The sequence below is a fragment of the Lissotriton vulgaris genome, chromosome 11, assembly GCF_964263255.1.
Source record: "Lissotriton vulgaris chromosome 11, aLisVul1.2, whole genome shotgun sequence".
Lineage (NCBI taxonomy): Eukaryota > Metazoa > Chordata > Amphibia > Caudata > Salamandridae > Lissotriton > Lissotriton vulgaris.
In genome coordinates this window covers 606,465,555-606,486,669 of record NC_141699.1, presented here as the reverse complement: position 1 = coordinate 606,486,669, position 21,115 = coordinate 606,465,555, and the positions used below count along the sequence as shown (strand labels likewise).

The window sequence follows — 21,115 nt, the reverse complement described above, 5'->3', positions numbered from 1 at the left end:
ATTTAATGAGGCCTTGTCTGACGTTCTTCTGGGCACTTGGTCCAAGCCCGCTACAGTTCAGCCTGTAGATAGGAACGTCGCCAGACGCCACTGCCCTGCTCCAGGCGACCCTTGCTTCCTGTCCACCCACCCCACCCCCAAGAGCCTGGTCATCCAGGCCTCTAACTCCCCGACTGCATTCACGACAGCTCCCCCCGATCGGGAATCCAAGAGGTACGAGCAATACGGAAAAAAGGTATTCTCCTCCCTGAGTTTAGGGCTGCGGTCAGTCAACACTGCATGCCTCTTGGGCCGTTACACCCACTCTCTGTGGGACACGGTGGCGGACGTGCTGCCACAATGTCCGGTGGAGGTCCAGACTAAACTTACCCAAGCCCTTGCGGAGGGTCGAGATGCAGCAAGGTACTCTATCAGGTGTGGGCTGGATACCACAGACTCACTGGGCAGAGCAATGGCAACGACGGTGGCGATTCGTTGCCACGCCTGGTTGAAGTCTGCTAACTTTTCGGCTGATGTCCAAAACACCCTTATGGACATGTCGTTTGATGGCCGTCGCCTCTTTGGCGACAAAGCAGACCATGCGCTTGAGCGCTTTAAGGACTCAAGGGCTACGGCCAAGTTCTTGGGCCTCTCGGCCGCGCGCCAGCAAACGGCTGCTTTTCGCGGCCAAGGAAGGGGCAAACCCCACACGTCCTTCCAGCCACGGACCGCAGACTACCGTCCAGCGCGGTGGTGGACGTGGAAACCGCTGTGGCGTCGGTCAGGGACAACGGCGAGGCCAGTCCACACCTGCCCCTGCAGCATCCGCCTCCAAACCTTCCTAGTCCGAGCTTTCAGGCCCATGTGACGCCAGTGGGGGGCAGGGTTCGCCATCACCACCTCCACTGGCGCACTGTCACATCGGACAGTTGGGTGCTGCAAATCGTCCGAAGGGGCTACTCCCTCCCCTTCGAGGCGACCCCTCCGGCCATGCCACCGCAGTACCACCGCGTGTCGGAGGATCACTTTGTTGTATTTCTATCTAGGACCCTTATTCGATATTCCCGATTCATGCCCTTATGTAATTATAATAAATAGTATCCTTATAAAGGCATAAGAATCATATCCATATTTAGTAATAGCCCATGCAGTCCAAAGCACGGCAAGGCTACTCCCATAGACTCCTATGAAGCACAACGCGTTCCTTAAACAAACCAAGCCTCCAGCAGCCCGGGTTTTTCCCCCCTGCTCTTGTTTTGATTTGCACAAGAACTCCTGACTGTTAGTTCTTAGTGACGTCTTATGTCCAACCTTACGTCAAACCCGGCACCTTTCAGGTATAAATATACCAACGTTGCCTTAAGCAAACACACGGTGGTGTGGAGCAGAGCGGTTATCTACTTATCCGAAGCCCAGCTGATGCGAGAGCCGAAGGAACCTGCCCCTCCCCTTTGACTCGCTGGAGAAGCTGCCTTTTCTCACGCCGAGAAATCCAGCTCCGGTGTTCCCGAGTCACCCTCGCAGGTTACTGGGAGATAGAGTCCTGAGAAGCGAGATACAAGACCTCCTTCATTCTATAACCAAGGTACACAGCTGATTAAAACCTTAGAGAGAATTCTTGATTCAGATACTTTGCAAAAAAAACTAACTTAACTTAAGACTGCTACTTACTTACTCCTTCCCACGTATTAGGCTTAGGTCGGGTACATTGGGGTAGGCGTATCTTAGAAGCACCAGTTGAGTTTGTTAGTCAATGTTTTTATGTATGTATATATTTTATCCATTTTAAGCATCATATGGCTCAGAAACCATATCAATGCTTTTACAGTATTATTTCATAATACTACTTTTACTGTACACACTTTACTTTATGATAAGTATTGCAATTGTAGCAATTCATTTCTCTTGCGTGAGAAAGAAGACTGCTCAATAAAATAACACCTTTTATTGAAAACGCCCGTCTCTCTATTTGTCTGCATTCTGGTGAAACTAAGCATGCACGATTGACTGAGTGAAATAGCTGCCTATTGTTTTCACACGACTCTAGAGATACACTCTTTAATCTGAGGGAGCAAAGTTGTCATGTTCATGCGGTTGTCAGAAACTAATCCCTTCTTGTCTAAATCAGAACGGTTAACCCTTTCCTGAACATTAGAGAAAGTTTCTAGTGACCTCTGAGCTAGCTGGCAGAAACTAATTAAGTCTAACATAGTCAGTAGAGACCTAGATGACCTCAGTCCTACGTCTACACTGCTGTTTGTTATTCCAATGCGCAGAGCCTATTGGGAATATAGGAACTACACTACAACTTGACACTTCTACGAGAGGAAGTTACGTCCATCTTGGCCAAGGGGGCCATCAAGCACATTCCTGGGCCAGAAGTAGGGTGTGGTTGTTACTCCCACTACTTTCTGGTACCCAAGGAGGGCAAAGGGGGCCTACGCCCTATCTTGGACCTGCGGAACGTCAACGGCTTCCTCCGGCAGGAGAAGTTCAGGATGCTGACACTGGCTCAGGTCCTAGCTGCCCTGGACCCAGGAGACTGGATGGTAGCGTTGGACTTGCAGGACGCTTATTTTCATATCCCCGTCCTGCCGGCCCACCGGCGTTACCTGCGGTTCACGGTAGGCCACGAGCACTTTCAATTTACTGTGCTCCCCTTCGGCCTTACCCGCGCCCCACGGGTGTTCACGAAAGTGATGGCGGTGGTCGCAGCTCATCTATGCAGGTTAGGGGTTTCAGTCTTCCCCTACCTCGACGACTGGTTGTTGAAGGCGGGCTCGCCCCAGACAGTCGTCAGCCACCTCCAGACTACGGCCGACCTCCTGCACCTGCTGGGGTTCTCCATCAATGTGCCGAAGTCGCACCTGTGTCCCTCTCAGAAGCTCCTCTTTATTGGAGCGGTTCTGGACTCTGCGTAGTTTCGGGTTTATCCTCCCGAGCAGTGGGTTCGGGATATTCAGGCTCTGGTTCCGATCTTTCAGCTGTTATCCGGAGTCTCGGTCAGCTTGACTCTGCGGTTTCTGTTGCTGATGGCCTCCTGCATCCTTCTGGTGCATCACGCCAGGTGGCGGATGCGGGATCTGCAGTAGGACCTGAAGTTTCAGTGAGCCCAGCATCAGGGCAACTTGTCCGACCATGTCTTGATCTCGGAGGGCACTGCAAGACAGTTGCAGTGGTGGCTCACGGACCGCGATTGGGTCAGCGGTAGATCCCTCTCCCTACCCCAACCGGAGCACGTAGTTGTGACGGACGTGTCCCTCCAGGGCTGGGGAGGCTACATGGGAGAGGCGGAGATCAGATGCCTCTGGTCTCTGGCGGAGTCCCGGCTCCACATCAACCTTTTGGAGCTGCGGGCGATCCGGCTTGCACTGAAGGCATTCCTCCCCTCTGTCCGGGGGAGTGTAGTGCAGGTGTTCACGGACAACACCACCACCATGTGGTACTGCAACAAACAGGGCGGGGTGGGGTCGTATACCCTATGCCAGGAGGCTCTGCGCCTCTGGCAGTGGCTGGAACATCTGGTGGTTCAACACCTAGCAGGTTCCCTGAACGCCAGGGCAGACAAACTCAGCCGTCGGTGCATGATGGATGACGAATGGTATCTGAACTCGGACGTGGCGCAAGGCCTCTTTCAGCAGTGGGGGGAACCTTGGTTAGATCTATTCGCCACAGAAGAGAATGCGCAATGTTATCAGTTCTGCGCGTTGGAATTTCCGAGGCAGCACTTGTTCGGAGATGCTTTTCGTTGCGAGTGGAGCTGCGGTGTGTTGTACGCCTTTCCGCCTGTACCACTTCTGCCCAGAGTGCTGAAGATCAGACGCGACCGGGCCCAAGTTATCCTTATGGCTCCGGACTGGGCACGAAGATACTGGTATCCTGAGCTACTCAGCATGTCTGTCGATCCCCCGATTCGTCTGCCTCTTCAGGAGGACCTTCTGTCGCAGCAGCAGGGGACGGTCCTCCACCCGAACCTGTCCAGTCTCCACCTCCATGCTTGGAGATTCAGCAGTGACAGTTGAGGCCATTTGACTTGCCTCCTGAAGTTTGTGATGTGATTCTGGCAGCCAGGCGTCCCTCCACAAAGTCGGTATACGCCTGCAGGTGGAACAAGTTTGTAGCATGGTGCACAGCAAAGGCTGTGGATCCCCTTTCTGCCCCTCTTTCTGAGGTTCTCCTCTTCCTTCTTTCTCTTGCCCAGCAGGGCTCTGCTCTGGGCACTATCAAGGGCTACCTTTCTGCCCTTTCCGCCTTCCTAAGGCTACCTGATCAGCCTTCTTTGTTAAAGTCCCCGGTTGTTAATAGGTTCTTGAAGGGCATCACTCATATGTTCCCCCCTGTTCCTTTCGTGATGCCTCAGTGGGACTTGAACCTTGTACTTACTTTTCTGATGTGCGCTCCCTTCGAGCCACTTCATAACTGTCCTCCCCGTCTTCTTACTCTTAAGACTGCTTTCCTGGTTGCCATCACCTCTGCCAGGAGAGTGAGTGAGCTCCAGGCTCTCTCATCCAAGACTCCCTTCCTTTCTGTCCATCCGGACAAGGTTGTGTTGCCGACAAGACCCTCTTTCCTGCCCAAGGTAGTCATGACCTTCCACATCGGGCAGTCCATCACCTTGCCCACCTTCCTTCCTCCTCCGCATCCCTCTAAAGAGGAAGAGCGGCTTTACCGTCTGGACCCAAAACGTGCGCTCTCTTTCTATTTGGATTGCACACGCCAGTTCCGGGTGGATGACCAACTCTTTGTTAGTTACGTGGGCGCTAAGAAGAGACGGGGGGTGCACAAACGGACCATCTCTCGGTGGGTCGTCTTGTGTATCAAGGCATGCTACTCTTTAGCTAAGAAGGAACCTCCTGTTGGGCTGAGGGCCCATTCCACTCGGGCCACGGCGGCTACTACTGCCCTGGGCCGGGGAGTCCCCTTGCAGTACATATGTCAGGCAGCTACGTGGGCCTCGCTGCACACGTTCGCAAGACACTACTGCCTGGACAGCCAAGTCCGGAGGGATGGCTTCTTTGGCCGTTCCGTCCTCCAGGACTTTCTGGTGTGATTATTGGTTCGCAGACCCACCACCGGGGTTGGTATTGCTGGGGTATCTATTCTAAGGTAAGGAATCTAATACTAACCAGTTTCTTTCAGATGCACAAGTTACTTACCTTCGGTAACGACATATCTGTAAGAAACAGTAGTTAGTATTAGATTCCTTACCGCCCCACCCATCCTCTTCGTTCTGCGAACCGATATCTAGGGTTAAGGTCATCCCCTTTCAGGGCCCTAGTTTCATGGCTCCAGTGTTGGTTTTTATCATGTCTCTTCGTTTCTGGCGCGGAAAAGCTGTGTATAAGAACTGACGTCAGCACGCGAGGGCGGCGTCTAAGTATTCCGGCGACGTCATCCCGGCGGCGCCGCCAGAGCCGCAGACGATGCCTACCGACGCGCAGGGGTACTGCTACGCAAAAGTTTCCGGATACAGTCTGACGCCTGGGGATATTCTAAGGTAAGGAATCTAATGCTAACTACTGTTTCTTACAGATATATCGTTACCGAAGGTAAGTAACTTGTGCGCCTGTGCCCTCTCGCCCAGGTTTTAATAAAGGGATAATGAGCACCTTCCTCATGGACATAGGAAGGTGACCCAGTTCCCTTGCCTCTTTATAAACCTCCAACAACCGCGGAGCCAGTGTATCCACATATTGCGAGTAGAATTCTACGGGTAGTCCATCTACACCTGGAGTTTTATTGTGAGCCATATGCTTAATCGCGCTCCGGATCTCCTCAAGTGTAACATCCCGGCCTAAAGAATCTGCTTGTTCCTCTTCCAGCTGCGGAAGTGGCACGCTCTCCAAGTAGGCTTCGATTTCTGACTCCCCGCCACTAGTGAACTTTCATATAACTCTTCATAATATTCCAGGAGCCGCGCCATAATCTCATGCTGAGTGTATATGGTGCTACCATCTTGTGCCTTCAACGCCATACTTGGAGAGCCTCTTTAATTAGGATTAGGTAACAATGCCAACAAGGTTCCCGCTTTGTCACCCTCAGCATGAGCCTTCGTGACATAGGTCTTATAATCAAAGCTTCGTAGTCTTTCTATCTCCCCGGCAACTGCTTCCTTCGCCTCCACCACTTCAGCTTGCACTTCCGGATGCTCCGGTCAAGCTTATCCAGCTGCCCTCAGCCTGCGTTCCGCCTTGTCCACATCCTGTAGCAACACCTTCCGCACTTCTACATGTTTGCTAATACAGAGCCCCCTTATCACCACTTTAAAGGCGTCCCACTCCACTGCTCTAGCAGCAGCCATTCCTTCATTTTCATTAAAATAGTGCACTATTCCATCCCCAACCTCTGTTTTGAAAACCGGATCATCCAACGTCTCGGGTCGCAATCTCCAAGTGGGATTGTCGGATTTCACCGTCACCCAGTGCATGATAATTAGCAACAGGTTGTGGTCTGATAGTGTCCTAGTCAGATATTCAGAGCGTGCTTTGGTAGGTACTATCGAGGGGGAACATAGAACTGCATCTAACCTAACTTGTAGTTCGTGCATCGCTGAGAAGAAGAAATAGTCCCGGTCTCTAGGGTGGTGGCTGCGCCATATGTCTACTAGGTTCCATCTATTTTGTCAATCCGTCTATATTTGGCCAGTCTACGGATGGGGGAATCTGCTAAGGGGAGTTGTGATCTGTCCAGAGATATATCTACTATGGAGTTAAAATCCCCCCAGCACCACTGGGCCTGCGAATTAATGTGCTAATGCGTCCGATATGCGGTCTAGGAAGCGCGCTTGGTCTATGTTCGGTGCATATATACTGCACAGCGCTATGTCCCTACCATGTAATCGCCCCTCCACCGCTACGAATATACCCTCAGGATCTATTGTCTGTTTCGTGGCCTGAAAAGGGACCCCTGCTCTCACCCAAACCAAAGCCCCCCCATGCAAATGCCGAATATGATGTGCTAAAAACCTGGCCTCTCTACCTGCGCTGCAACACCTGACCTTCTGCTTTAGTAAGGTGGGTTTCCTGTAACAGTGCTATATGTATTCCTCTCCTGACTAAATATGCATGCACCTTTTGGCGGCTCGTCATAGTGTGCAGACCCCTCACATTCCAAGTGACACAACGCAATTCAGGTAATGTCCCCATAGCAGTTGAACAAGTTTCACCTTTCGCCCTGCACATACACCCCAGTGGCCCATACTTCCCAACCATAACCCCAACCTCCCTGTCCCCCCAATCCCCCCCCCCCCCATCCCCCTCCCAAGAACAGGTCCTAGAACAAAACTGCCAGTCCCCATCCAAACCATATCAACAATCAACACACAGCTAAGCCCACCAGTAGTCACTGCAGGCATGCCTTATGGGTAGTTGGGGTTGCTCAGAGCCAACAGGCGACCACGTAAACTCCAAGACTCACCCCGCTTAGATCCCCCAGTAAAACACTGAATCCTCTTCCCTCTGCGCACCGCTCCAGGAACAGTTGAGTCCCCACAAATTGATCAGGCCCTGCATCACAGAGCGACCGCTGAAAGCCCCCCTTACCGTGGGCAACCAAACTCCGACACCCTGCAGCCACAATAGTGTCCACAAGCTCTCCATTGAATGCCAGCAATCCAACAGCAACCTCCCAATGTACAAACCATTACTCATCCAGCAGTCCATCAGCTGTGGCCGGAGTGACCTGCGGCATGCGTAGACTGTCCGTTTCCGATATCACAGTGTCTGACTGTGCTTTGTCCTTTTCTGAGTCCGTACCCTCCGGTGATTGGGTCATCTGGTCTCCCGATAGAGCGGACACCACTTCCAGCACCCCCCACCGCTCTAGCTCAGTTTGTGACGTCGATGGTTTTCACAGACCCCTCTGTCTGTGTCGAAGCCGTTGTGAGTGGCGGAGTTGATGATCTCTAGGAGGGTCTTGGGCCTGAAGTCCCATCCGATCCGTCCCAGCCCTGTAGGACTCCAACCACATCCACACCTCGTCTGGGGTGTCATAGAACTGAGTCTTACCATCCAATATTATTCTCAGTTTGGTGGGGGAATAATAGGGAGTACTGTAGTTCCTCCGACCTTAGCTCCTTTTTGATCGACATGAAGGATGCACGGCGGCGCTGTATATCCAAAATATAATCCGGGAATAGAGTTACCTTACCCTTTCCGACTTGATATGGGTCTTTGGTGCGCGCTTTTTGGAGCAAGAAGTCTCTATCCCTATAGTGTGGCAGACGAGCTACCACCGGGCGGGTTGGACACCCCGGCTGTGGTGGCTTCGCAGGTACCCTATGCGCACGTTCCAATGTGTAAAAAGAGGACAGTCCCTCAGGAGCCACCACCGTCTTCAGCCAATTCTCTAGGTATTGCACCATGTCCGACCCCTCTTCTTTTTCAGGCAGACCCACCACGTGGATGTTATTTCGCCGATTTCTACTTTCAGCGTCCTCAGCCCGCCTCTCCAGCGCCAGGATTCGATCCAAGGCATCCGTCACTTTGCTCGCCAACGCAGTTTGGGCTGGTGCTGCATCCTGGAGTATGCCCTCCACTTGTTTTACTCTGTCTGCGAGCTTAGAGTGATCCGCTCGCAAGAGGCCAAGGCCTGTCACCACCTGGGCAATATCATGTTCCAGGGCAGAGCAAGAATCCGCAATGGCCTCTAGAATGCGGTTGAACTGTTGTTGCATCCGTGGGTCTTGAGGTGCTTCCAGGACACCCTGCTCATTCCGGATGGGAGCTTCGGTGTCCGACAGCTGGTGCGCTCCATCTTTCTTCCCCTTTGGTTTCCCCATGATCAGGTCCTTCAGCTCGTGCTCCGTTAGGTACAGGCACTCCACCGCGTCTCGATCACCGAAAGAAGACCCAGTGCCCAAGTGTGGACCAGCAAGACCAGTAGTCCCTCTCTCCAGGAATACCCTTATCCAGGAGTTTGTGCGACCTAGCCCGTGGCACGCCCTTGTTATTCAGTAATTGCAATTTTGGTGTATTGAAAGCAAGGTCCCAGCTTCGCCATTTATTGCCGATCCCAAGGCTGCTTTCTTATGTTCGTGCCTGCTGCCAGTCTCCGCAACCCTGGTCCACAGTCTCTAAGAAGGCCCAGGCTTGCCACCCTCACCGCCTGTAGCTCCACTTAGGTGTGCTTCCCCCTCCGAGCCAGCCTCGGTACTAAGGCCACGTTTCTCCAGTTGCTATCCCTGTCTCAGGCTGCTTCTATGTCCCCTCTCTTCCGTGGCCACCCTGAGAACACCAGGCCACCAGGGTTGCACCAAGACACATCGCCCTGGGGGCAGAACTCTCCTTCGCCGTCCTCTTCTGTGCCCTGCCATGCCCCTTCACTCACTGACTTGTGGTCTCAGTGGCCCCAGGTCCAGACCCACAGCGTCTCCTAGCCCGTGCGCCACAAGGGCCTCAAACCAATCCACAACAATCCCTGCATCTGCCGTTTTCATCTGTCAACTTGTGTGCGTCCCCGCTGCAGCCCCAGCTCGCAGGCTGCGCCCTTCCACGGAGCCCCGCTTCCGCCTCCGCGGCCCGGGGCTCCGGGTCGCGCCACACCCCACTCACCAGGGCAGGAGCAGGTGTCACCGTCCTGCACGGTATTAGGCAGTCCCACGCTGCCGCGTCCGATCTCTCAGCGCCGCTCCAGGGAAAGGAAAGCCTTCGGGCCTGCGCCTCCAGTTTCTACGCCGCCACCGCTGTTGGTAAACCCCAGTCCGGGCCTCCACCGAGAAGGATGCAGCAGTCCTCAAACCCCTCTTGCGCAGTCCCGATCTGGACCGCGATGAGATCTCCGTTGCTCCGGCCATGCTAATCCACCAGCGTCTGTGCCCCGCAGTCAGCAGTCCTGATCTTCCCTTTTCCCGGCTGCAGGATTCAGAGCCTCGGTGCCGCCGCCATTTTGTAGCCCTCGCCTAACAGAGGTCCCGGTCTGGAAAGTGGGTTCTATTAAAAAGCGCAGGGCTCTATTCTAAGCCCTGCGCTTTTTAGCATCTATATGGCCCCGTTGGCGGCGGTTGCGGAATCTTTTGGTGCCCAGATCATAACCTATGCTGATGACACCCAGTTGCTCTTTACATCTGAAAAGGGTAAGGACTTTGACGGCCCACGGATTAGAGACTGCCTGGGAGCCGTCTTTACCTGGTTCCAGCGACATAGCTTAAAATGCAACCCCGATAAATCGGAATTGCTTTTTTTCGGATGCCCACCTGATCCTGGCTGGAAGGCATGGTGGCCTTCAGACATGTCTCCACCGGATGCTGCCTCTTCCAAAGCTAAAAATCTGGGCTTTGTGATTGATGATGGCCTTGCTTTTGGCCCCCAGATTATTGGGCTGACCGGCAAATGCTTCGGCCTCTTGAAAATGTTACGGAAATTCCTTCCGTTGCTGTCGCTAAAGCATAGAAAGACCATCGTGCAGGCCTTGATAGGCTTGCGTTTGGATTACGCGAATGTTCTCTATCTTGGCCTGCTGAAATATCTTTTGACGCGACTGCAGATTGTGCAAAACTCTGCGGCCAGAGCCATCTTTGGTCTCCAGCGCAGAGCTGGAGCTACGGATTTGTTAAAAAAACTGCACTGGCTCCCAGTCGCGAAAAGGATTGTTTTTAAGGCGCTTACTTTTGCCTTCAAGGCCCTTCATCTGATTGGCCCAAAGTATCTTCAGAAGCGCTTGGCTTTTTATGTGCCTTGTAGGGCGTTACATTCCGCGACTTTATCTAAAGCCATGATTCCCCTATTTTTCGGGCTAGAATCGGAGGACGCTCTTTTCGCTTTCTAGCGTCTCAAAGCTGAAATGACCTGCCTATCTCGCTTAGGAAAGCTGAGGACCTGCTCTCTTTTCGGAAAGGACTAAAAACATGGCTTTTCACACAGTAACTGTTCTTCTCTTTTTCTGTTTTCGCAGTGTTATGTTTTTTACATTGAGGGCTCTTTGTCAAAGCGCAGGGACACTCCTAGGATTAGCCGTGCGCTATAAAAGAGCATTTTTAACATAACATAACATAACAAGTCTGCCAAAACTCCCGACTGGCGCTAGTAAAAGCCTTGGGATCGCGCCAGCCTAGGTCCGCACCGTTCCCAGCACACTCGGTGCCGCCAGGCGGATCAAGGAATCTGTATGTGCCAGGATTAATATGGGGATTCACGTGGAGCTCAGCGCTCACGCAGCCTGCCCCATCGGCCTCCAAGCCACGCCCTCCATGACAGCAATGTATTATGTGCAAAATCAGGGAGGGACTCACTCTCTCCAACTGTTGGGTCCTGCTCAGACCATTTGAAGATAGGCAATCCATCACAGGATTGATCTTCTGGCAGAACACCTCCCAGGAGTAAACAATCCGGTTGCCAACCTCCTCAGCAGAAGGCGACAGCAAAATTCCAGAGTGGGAACTTCATCCCCAAGTTCTCCTTACATACTTTCAACAATGGGTGTTCCCACAAAAACGCACTCTCTCTCTCCTCCCAGGTTCCTGACCTATACATGCAGGTCCCACTGGAGCAGGCTGCGGGGCACCTTAGGATCTCCCTTAGGGTAAGATCGGTTACTATGCGCCTCTCCTCATGTTCCTCATGTTTAGCGTCTTTTTAACACTTTTTAAGCCTGCATTGCAACACATTGTATTCCTTTATGAAGGCACCTGTCAATATCGTTGCAGTCACTGTCCCTTTACACCCACGAGTGTGTCTTTGAGCGTTCTGTTCCTGTGACCTTGTAACATAACAATAACAAAACCACAATTATTCCTCTGTTATGTACTTTCTTTTAGGTCACCCCAGCTCAGCAGGACCTAGTTGCCTGCCCTTGTACGACCTCAAGGCATAAGGTTGTATGAACATCAATTTTCACTGTGTAGTACGTCTCACATAGGTCCTGACGAATTGCCATCCGGGCAAGAAACATGTTGACCTGATCAGGGGGTTGTAGGTATCTTGCTTTGTACTTCCTTAAGCACATATCTCCCCTCCCACCATTTTAATCAGGGGCGCCAGCCACAGCAATAACATTTTTGTGGACTGAGCCACCTTTTTTAATTCACCACCTCCTCACGACTACACCCTTTTTCTTCCCTCTCACCTGCATGCACCATATGGCAGGAACAAAAGATCTCCGATAAAGAGCCCCTTTACGGGTGCCCGTCAGACATTGCAGTGCCAGTCTGACGAGGAGCAGAACCCATATGATGAAGCATGACATCTAGCTTGCTAGATGTGTGAGGGTTTTAGTTCCAACAAGGGAAATTCCCCTTCTTTGGCTTTTCTTTCCTTCTCTTTTCACGCTCCACTCGACATACTCTGGCTTTTCACTACTCCACCTGGGGAACTTTGTACATTGCTTTGTGATTATTCCCACAAAAAGACTTGTTTGCCACAGCCGACAAAATTCCCAAGCTTCAGCTCCAGGTTCCCACACCTGCTCTCAAAGGGCAATGACCTATGGATGAACTGTTCAGGAATATTTGCCTACACTTTTCCACCTCTCCCATTCATTCCGTGTCTGGTTCAGAAGCTCAGGCAAACATCCCTCACACTAATTCTAGACGCTCCCTCATGGGCCCGTCAACCATGGTACACCACCATGTTGGAGCTGTTACTAGTTCCACATCAAAAGCAGCACCTTACATCCAGGCTCCTCACATAGAACCATGGAAAAATCAGACCGCCAACTCCCAAAGAACTGATCTTAACGATCTGGCTACTGAAGTCACAGAGTTTGGTTATTTAAATCTACCACCAGACTGTATGAATATTCTAAAAGAAGCAAGAAAGCCCACCACCAGAGCTTGCTATGCAGCAAAGTGGAAAAGATGTGTTGTCTACTGCAACAATAACAAAATCAATCCCCTACACGCTTCTTTACAAAACATTATCTGATACCTGTTACACTTACAGCAAACTGGACTAGCTTATACATCTATTCGTGTGCACCTGGCAGCGGTAGCTGCGTATTTGTAGAACAGGCAACATTTGTCACTATTCAGAGTTCCAGTAATCAAAGCCTTCATGGAAGGCTTGAAAAAGGTAATACCACCAAGGATTCCTCCTGCCCCAATATGGAATCTCAACATTGTCCTTACAAGGATCATGGGTTCACCTTTTGAACCATTGCACAAGCACTCTTTGTAGTTTCTCTCATGGAAAGTTTATTTCCTCATCACAGTCACCTCATTAAGGAGAGTTGGTGAGCTATAGGCATTAACATATCAAGAACCCTTCTTTCAGCTACACATAGGCAGGGTAGTTCTTCGCACCAACCCTAAATTCCTACCCAAAGGAGTTTCTGCTTTTCATATAAACCAGTCAGTTGAGTTACCTGCGTTTTTCCCTCAACCAGATTCTGTAGCAGAACGCGCTCTTCACATGCTTGACATACAAAATAACTTTATTGTACTACATGGATTGGACAAAAGACTTTCGCAAACAAAGCAACTGTTTGTTGGATTTGCTCCATCTCACAAAGGCAATCCCATTTCTAAATCTGGTATTGGAAGATGGATTTTAAAATGCATTCAAACATGCTATACTAAAGCTAAAAGAACTTTATCCATACCCCCTAGAGCTCATTCCACTCACAAAATAGGGGCTTCTGTGGCCTTTTTAGGTAACATTCCTCTATCTGACATATGTAAGGCAGCTACATGGTCTAAACCACATACATTTACCAAACACTATTGTGTAGATCTGTTAGCACGTCAACAAGCTAATGTAGGCCAAGAAGTACTTAAAACACTATTTCAAACAACTGCAACATCTTCAGGTTTGCCACCGCTTTGGGAGTATACTGCTTTGTAGTCTATGCAAAGCATCTGTATCTACAGCACACATGCCTCGAATGGATAATGTTACTTACCCAGTAAGCATCTGTTCTTGGCATGTAGAGCTGTATATTCACATGCGCCCATCTGCCTCCCCGGGTGCCTGTAGTTGTTGCAATTCTTCATTGTTCATTCGTACACATGGACATCTCTATCCTACACTTACTTACTCCATTCTCACCCTCTTGCGGGAAAACAATCTAACAATGGAGTCGATAACCATGCGCAGTATTACCGAAAGGAGGAGTCACATTACCTCGTGACTAGGAAAGACTTGTTCGAAGAATGACAACATGCAAACATCCAAACCCATCACTAGATGGCAGGAGTATGCAAAGAATGTGAATCTACAGCTTTACATGCCACGAACAGGTGCTACTGGGTAAGTAACCTACAGCTTTACATGCCACGAACAGGTGCTACTGGGTAAGTAACATTATCCTTAGCTTGCCTACTTTAAGACATGAGAGGAATCTAGAGAAAAGAGATATCTAATTACTAACAACACAAGTGATGTCAGTGAGACACTTTTACTGTCTAAAAGTAGTGGAGGCAATTAAATGTGTCTTTGATAGTAAGTTTGAGAAGGAGATTGGTACTCTGAGACTGGAAAGGGGACATCCGTGACTGTGATGATGTTACATATTTTCAGTAATATTGATTATAAACCGGTCTTTCAGTCGGTATCACTTGAGCTCTTTTTGAAGGTGAGATGATTCCTGACCACTAAACAACCTATGGTGTTCTTCCTCAGTTATCAACGACGGAAAGGAATCATTATAAATGAGACCTCTGTGTTGGTGTATGCCCAGCTGCTCACTGGCCGCCGCTACATATTTAATGAAAATGGGGATGTTCACCTGGAGAAACAGTGGTCAAAGCAAGTGCTGCCTTTTGCCTTACAAGTTACCGTCAAAGTAAGATTCTTGAAATGCATATGTTATTTAGAGTAAAATAAATTGAAAGTACTCATTGTGACTAGGATAGCTTCATAATGCTTGTGCATAGTGAGTGAATCATTGTAGAAAGGGTGGATTAATCAGGTTTGTAGTGCAGAAGGACACCAGAGAATTTGAAGTCAAGAGACAAGGTTGGGCCAGGACTAAAAGAGTGTGCCTACTTTGCAAGAAGTATGATTGTATAAAATGAGCAGGAGAGGATACTCTTAAAATGGTTTGTTTTTAGTGTGTAAATCAAACAACCTTATTATGGTCTTAACTCAAAAACTGTTCAGTATGGCCCCTCCGTTCTAAAGCTATAGAATTTCCATGTTGGAGGCTGACTTTGCTTTGCATGAAAGAAAGACTACAAACATATAAAGTAATTTTGGACTTACTGAAGTGGTTTTAGCCACAGTGCTTTCCAGTATACATGTAGATGTTATTTCTGTTTTGGAATTCATTGTAATACCTAATTTGCTTACAAAGCATGAAAGGAAAGCACGCTCACCATGTGAAATATTTTAATGACACAGTGGATGCTTAGAATGATAAATAGTTTAAGGGATGCTGTACTATGTTTCACTTAACTACATAAATAAAAAGTGTAAGATGTTTGGTCTTTATATTGAGCATAAAATAAATCCATTTATGTTCTCCTAATACAGGATATCAACACATTCGACCCAGGCTCTTTGCAGTTCAAAACTTTGGCAGACCTGTTCTCACCTGGAACTTTAGTCTTCATGTTAGGAACACCTTACTACGGCTGTGTGGGAGAAGTTAGTTTCACGTTTGTATACACTTCTTTGTTTACCATTGTTATTTGCATATTTGTAAAACAAGCTTGATATAGAAATTGAAGAACATTCAAAGACAACGCTGTTAGATTATGACCATTTCAGAGTCTAATTCAAAGTTTTTGTCATTCCTAGGTTGAGAATTCATCAGATGTGATTGGCGAAAGCAGAATTAGAGTGCTTTTCAACATTCCATATGAACCACCTTTCGATGCCTTAATACAAAACCAGCATGTAAGTACCTTAGAAAGATTTTATGGTTTCTTGTTTAGCAAAATAGAAGCTGGTATATTTTTGCTAAATGGTATGCCTTTTATAATGTATCCCCCATTACTGTATGATCGATCAGTTCACCCCAAAGCAATATTATTCCACACATTTGTATTGTATTGTAATTACTATTAGCTACTTTTAATAGTGAAAAATGGTTCAGGGGCTCCTACCTTACTTATACTAAACATGAGCACATTTGCATTAATGTTCAGCTGTTATCTGTTATTGATATTATGCCAAAGATGACTCACTCGCCTAGACTGTGTAGTTGAGCTTTGCAGAACCAAGATGTATGTGTCTATTGACTAGCCGTCCGTCTTAATGCTTTTAATTCATAGTTAGCTAAAATATCTGACTGCCGTTTCCTATTACTTGTTGGCGATGTTTGTTGGCAGAAGTAAAACCTTGCTCTCTAGCCTTGCCTTTGACAGGTTTGACTAGTTGTTTTCCTCACCAATACTCCCCAGAGCAGCTGGGCCTGTTAAATGTGGTAAATCCTGTAGGAATGAGTTTAGTTTCTTGTATTCACCCCTGTCAGTTTTAAGTACTTCCTACTGTGGCTTTAATGTTAATGTCACAGATAGACACAATTATCCTTGGAGTGTAAAGGTAGTTTCGTATTACTACAGTACTAGAGTCAAAAGGTTCCAAGGGAAAATAGCAGTATATTAGTCTATCCGTTTGAGTTTTATTCCTTATACATCACTTACCAAAATGTGGTGCTGTGGTTTCACAGCCTGGTGTGTTCTTCCTGTTGTTTAGGGTTGTCCATAATATTCATCAAACTTCTCTGCTCATGTGGGAAGGCCGCTTCATTCAAATATCTGACAATAAGGATTTTTCTGATGAGATCATTATGATTACTCTATCTTCTTCCTCCCACCCTCCTCCTCCCCTGTTTGGATTTCCTCTATTAGTGTTCCTTGTTCATGTGGTGAGAAGAGTGTGTTGGGAAATTGACAAGTGTGAGGTTACGTTTTGAACTCAGTATGTTGGCACCCCATCAGAGGACTAGGAGACCCAGATCCAGGGCAGAATTTCAGGAAGGGCAGTGTCAAACAAATTTGCACAAAATGAATCGGCATGAAACTCTTTTACATAGCCAATGAATGATCACCCATTTTCAAGCTAAGGTTGTTTAATGCTGCAGAAACTCATTCACTCATTGTATTATATCTTTGATAGTGTCATCTCTCCCAGGAAGTTCAGAAATATGTATGACTATCTGCATCACTGTCATGAAGGATGATGGTTGAGGGCTCATTTATGTAATGATTCATGGGAAACATTCTAGTAGTGTTTCTTTGATGTAAGGTAAACATCTAGACATAGCCTTGGGGTTTGACCTAAGCATGTTGTTCCTGTATGTTTACCAATTTTATTTAATCTGCTATTTAATGATAATTGACATCTTTATTCATAACTGGAAGTTGACGTGCCCCACCTGTTTATAATGTATAACATTCAAATTACATAAACACTCTTAGAATGGATGCATTAAACAGCTGCTCTGCATTCCATCCGTTCCAGTCTGCTGCTGTGATGTACTGTAGTGTATACTGTCAAATATTCTTGTTTGTATAGAGTACTATCTTGGACCATTAAACTATGGTTCATTAACATCTGCAAATTTACTTACAATTATGTAAATTGACATTGATTTATTTTTTTTGTTGAAGGAGAAGGTTATTAATGGAACATGATTAGTGAAATTACAATGGAGAATTAACTTAAATGATATGGTTCATTATAAGTATTACTGTAGCAACTATGTATTCCTCAGTCAAAATTATTGGACAATATTTAAAACCCATAGTAGATATACATTGAATAGAAAATATGATAAGCGATGATGGCAACCATTGACGTCATTATGAATATTACCTTCTCAACCATCTGTACATTATAAATGTGTCAATTCTTTTCTTTTCTCAAAGAAATATTCTATAAAATACAACCCCGGATATGTGCTTGCCAATCGTCTAGGAATTAGTGGATACCTTGTGTCAAGGTTTACTGGGAGTATCTTCGTTGGAAGAGGATCCAAGAGAAAGTAAGTTCCCACTGTCCATTAAATGCGAAATGGTAAACAAAAATATAGAGTTGGGAAATATAAAACCAGGAAGTATGTGGGTGATGGATACAGGGAGACCATAAATTCTGCAAATTATCAGGATGGGCTTCTTATTGTTTTTATGACCGAAGTAGTGTAACCAGAAATCCTTATACTTATCCAAAACTCATTAACATTGAGCCCGTGTTGTGTAGAATTTTGGGTTATCTATTTTATATAATAGGAGTATAAGCATGAAAATGAGACATCAAATCAAAATAGCCAGCTGGAACATCAGGTCTTAGGTTACCAAAGAAATTAATTGGAGTGTTTCAGTATATAAAGGAGTTGTCATCTGATGTCTAATTGATTGTGAGACTGAAATGTGGTTGAAAGTAGGGAAGTCCTATGTGGGCTGGCATCGAAAGGGATGATTATATGTTCATTCTTATTCATCTCATAGAGACTTCTAGCCGCAGATTATTTACCTTTGAATTTCCCAGGCTTCGGACTGGATCTGGAAGATTTTTCATGAGCAGTCCCCCTGCACGCCGGTAGGTGATGTAGTTCGGCTCCACATGGTTCGGCATCGTCCATTCTGGAAGTGATGTCCGCAGCATCTATATAGGCGCCACCTACGCGAGCTGACATCCAATCTTTTCTTTCTGCGCCAGCCAGCCAGTGCTGATCTGAAGAAGAGCTACCCCTCTGTCACTGTTTGACTGAATGTTTTCGACATTTTGTCAACTATTTTTGATGTTTGTCCTCCTGGTGTGTAGCATGCCATCTAGAAAAGCAGGATTCAAGTCCTGCGGAGCCTGTTGTCTGCAGATTCGATTTATGGTTTTCTAAAGCACACGTATGCCCATGGGCGTCTTGGCGCTGGAGATACGGGGAGACTAGGGCGGCAGTGAGAAACCGTCTAACCAGATGTGAATAACCATGTTTTTACCAGTTTCCTAAATGAAAGCAGGGATGTGCTGTTTTTGATTGCAAGTGGGAGCAGGTTCCAGTCTTTAGCTGCATGTAGTAAGAAGCTTCTTCCTCCCCACCTAACCTGTTTGAAACTGAGTATCTGAATCAATTTTGCTTGGCTGGATCGCAGTTTCCTAGGTGACTTGTAAAGTTTGAGGTGCGTTCTTAAGAACTGAGAGCCAGAAAAATGAAGGGCTTTGCAAGCTAGGCAGATTTAAATTTGATTCTTTTTACCATAGGCAGCCAATGTAGGACACCTAGATGATGTGCAATAGGTTCAGACCTGGGAATGTCCAGTACCAGCCTTTCCCCAGCATTTTGCAGGCGTTGCAGTGTAGCAAAGTGCTGGACTTGTATCCCGGCGTACAGAGCATTCCCATAGTCTAACCTTGACAGGGCCAGCGTCGTGACTACCGTTTTACGGGAGTCTAAGGAAATGAATGGCAGGAGCTTCCTAATCATTTTCAGGATATACCACATGGTGGATATTAGTTTGTTAGTCTGGGCGTCTAACGTTAGCCTTTTGTCAAGTATCATACCCAGATTTTTCACTTTGTTGACTGGGGATGGGCAGTTGCCAAGACTAGCTGGCCACCATTCCAGAGACCAGACTTCACTACTTGTTCCTAGTAGCATGACCTCACTTTTGTCACCATTCAGTTTCAGGTAGTTTCTCTGCATGCACTGGCTGACTTGCATCATACAAGTTTTTTTATTTATCTGCTGTATCTGTGGTGGTGTTTGCGATTGAAACCACTATTTGGCTGTCGTCTGCGTATGAGACCGGAAGGAATCCACAAGTCCTAATAATTCCTGCCAAAGGCGCTACATACAAATTAAAAAGTGGGGCTTAATGAAGATCCCTGTGGAACACCACAGGGAGAGTTGAAAGGTTTTGATTTTGCTTCTCCCAACTCGACTGTAAAGGACCTATTGTACAGGTACAACACCAGCAATTTTCTTGCAGCTGGATGAACGCCGACCTCTGCAAGTCGACCCAGGAGTGTTTCATGGCTGACCATGTCAAAGGCCGCCGAAAGATCCAACAGGATCAAGGCGGCCCTCCCTCCGGCATCCAGTACACTCCTGAGTTCTTCTACTGCCATAAGCAGGGCTGTTTCTGTTCCGTGTCCCTCTCGGAAGCCGTATTGAGAGTGGTCTAAGACGTTAGTCTCTGCAAGAAATTGGGCCAGTTGTTTTTTCAGCAATTTCTCCAGAACCTTTACCCCGAAAGGTATTCTTGCAATAGGTCTGTAGTTTCCAGGTTCTTGTGGATCTAAGTTGGGTTTCTTTAGTAGTGGTAATACTGATGTAGATTTCCACAGATCTGGGAAGTGACCTGAGTTCACTATTTGTGACATAAGCCTAACCAAGTGTTCGCTTAGCAGCTCAGGGATTAAATGCAGTACTTTCGGTGGACACGAGTCCACTAGCTCACCGGATTTAGTATTTATAACCACCTGAAATACCTGTTCCAGTGAAGGTAACGAAAATCGAAACCGTGGTTTCTGTTTTGATGGAGATATTTAGTCACTAAGTTCGAGGTTTAATGATGTGGGAGGCTGCATGTCCGTTGATTTGAATGATTCATATACTGTGGTCACTTTATCTATGATAAATTGGCCTAAGATGTTACAGAAATCAGAGCTAATCGAAACCTGTTTGTCGCTATTTTAGTTAATTTTTTAACAGTGGTGAACAGTTCTTTATTAGAGTTTTTAGCCTCCTCTATTTTCCGAATAAAGTAGATACTTTTTTCTTTTAAAATCGTTTTTTTATACAAAATCAGTGAAGTTTTATATTCAATTTTCTGCTCTTGGTTGTAATTGGATCTCCATTGCCTTTCCAATTTTCTGCAATTTTGTTTTTGAGCCCTTGAGTGAGTGGGAGAATCATGGTTGGGATGGTTTATTTTTTCTGAGGATAGCTTTTTTTTTTTGCAGTACTGCTATTCTAATGGCAGAAGCTATCCAGTTTGAAATTTGAGATGTGGCGCTGTTACTATCTGGTACCAGCTCAGGAATGATTGATGAGAGTTGTTCTTTTAGTTTAGGGGTGTCTAATCTAGACCAGTCTAGGTACGACGTGGGCCGAGGTGGTGGGGTGGAGGAAACCTTCTTTTTCACATTTATGGAGAAGGTTATTACCTTGTGGTCTGACCACTGAACCGGTAGGATTTCAATGATCTCAACGTCCTTATTGGAAGTAAAGATTCAGTCGAGAGTGTGCCCCGCTAAGTGTGTGTCCTTTTTAACAATCTGTTCCAAGGCTAGATGAATGCATCTATCAGGGTGGCCGT

At 47.3% G+C, this 21,115-nt stretch overlaps 1 protein-coding gene across 1 annotated transcript in view; it reads left to right on the top strand.

Moving 5' to 3' along the window:
• XRN1 (5'-3' exoribonuclease 1) overlaps positions 1-21,115 on the top strand; it is a 1,308,150-nt gene that overhangs the window by 553,875 nt on the left and 733,160 nt on the right. The window contains exons 21-24 of the mRNA XM_086943712.1: positions 14,532-14,694; positions 15,384-15,497; positions 15,651-15,749; positions 17,726-17,841. Coding sequence (XP_086799838.1) covers positions 14,532-14,694; positions 15,384-15,497; positions 15,651-15,749; positions 17,726-17,841 — 492 coding nt within the window. The remainder of the gene's footprint in view (positions 1-14,531; positions 14,695-15,383; positions 15,498-15,650; positions 15,750-17,725; positions 17,842-21,115) is intronic.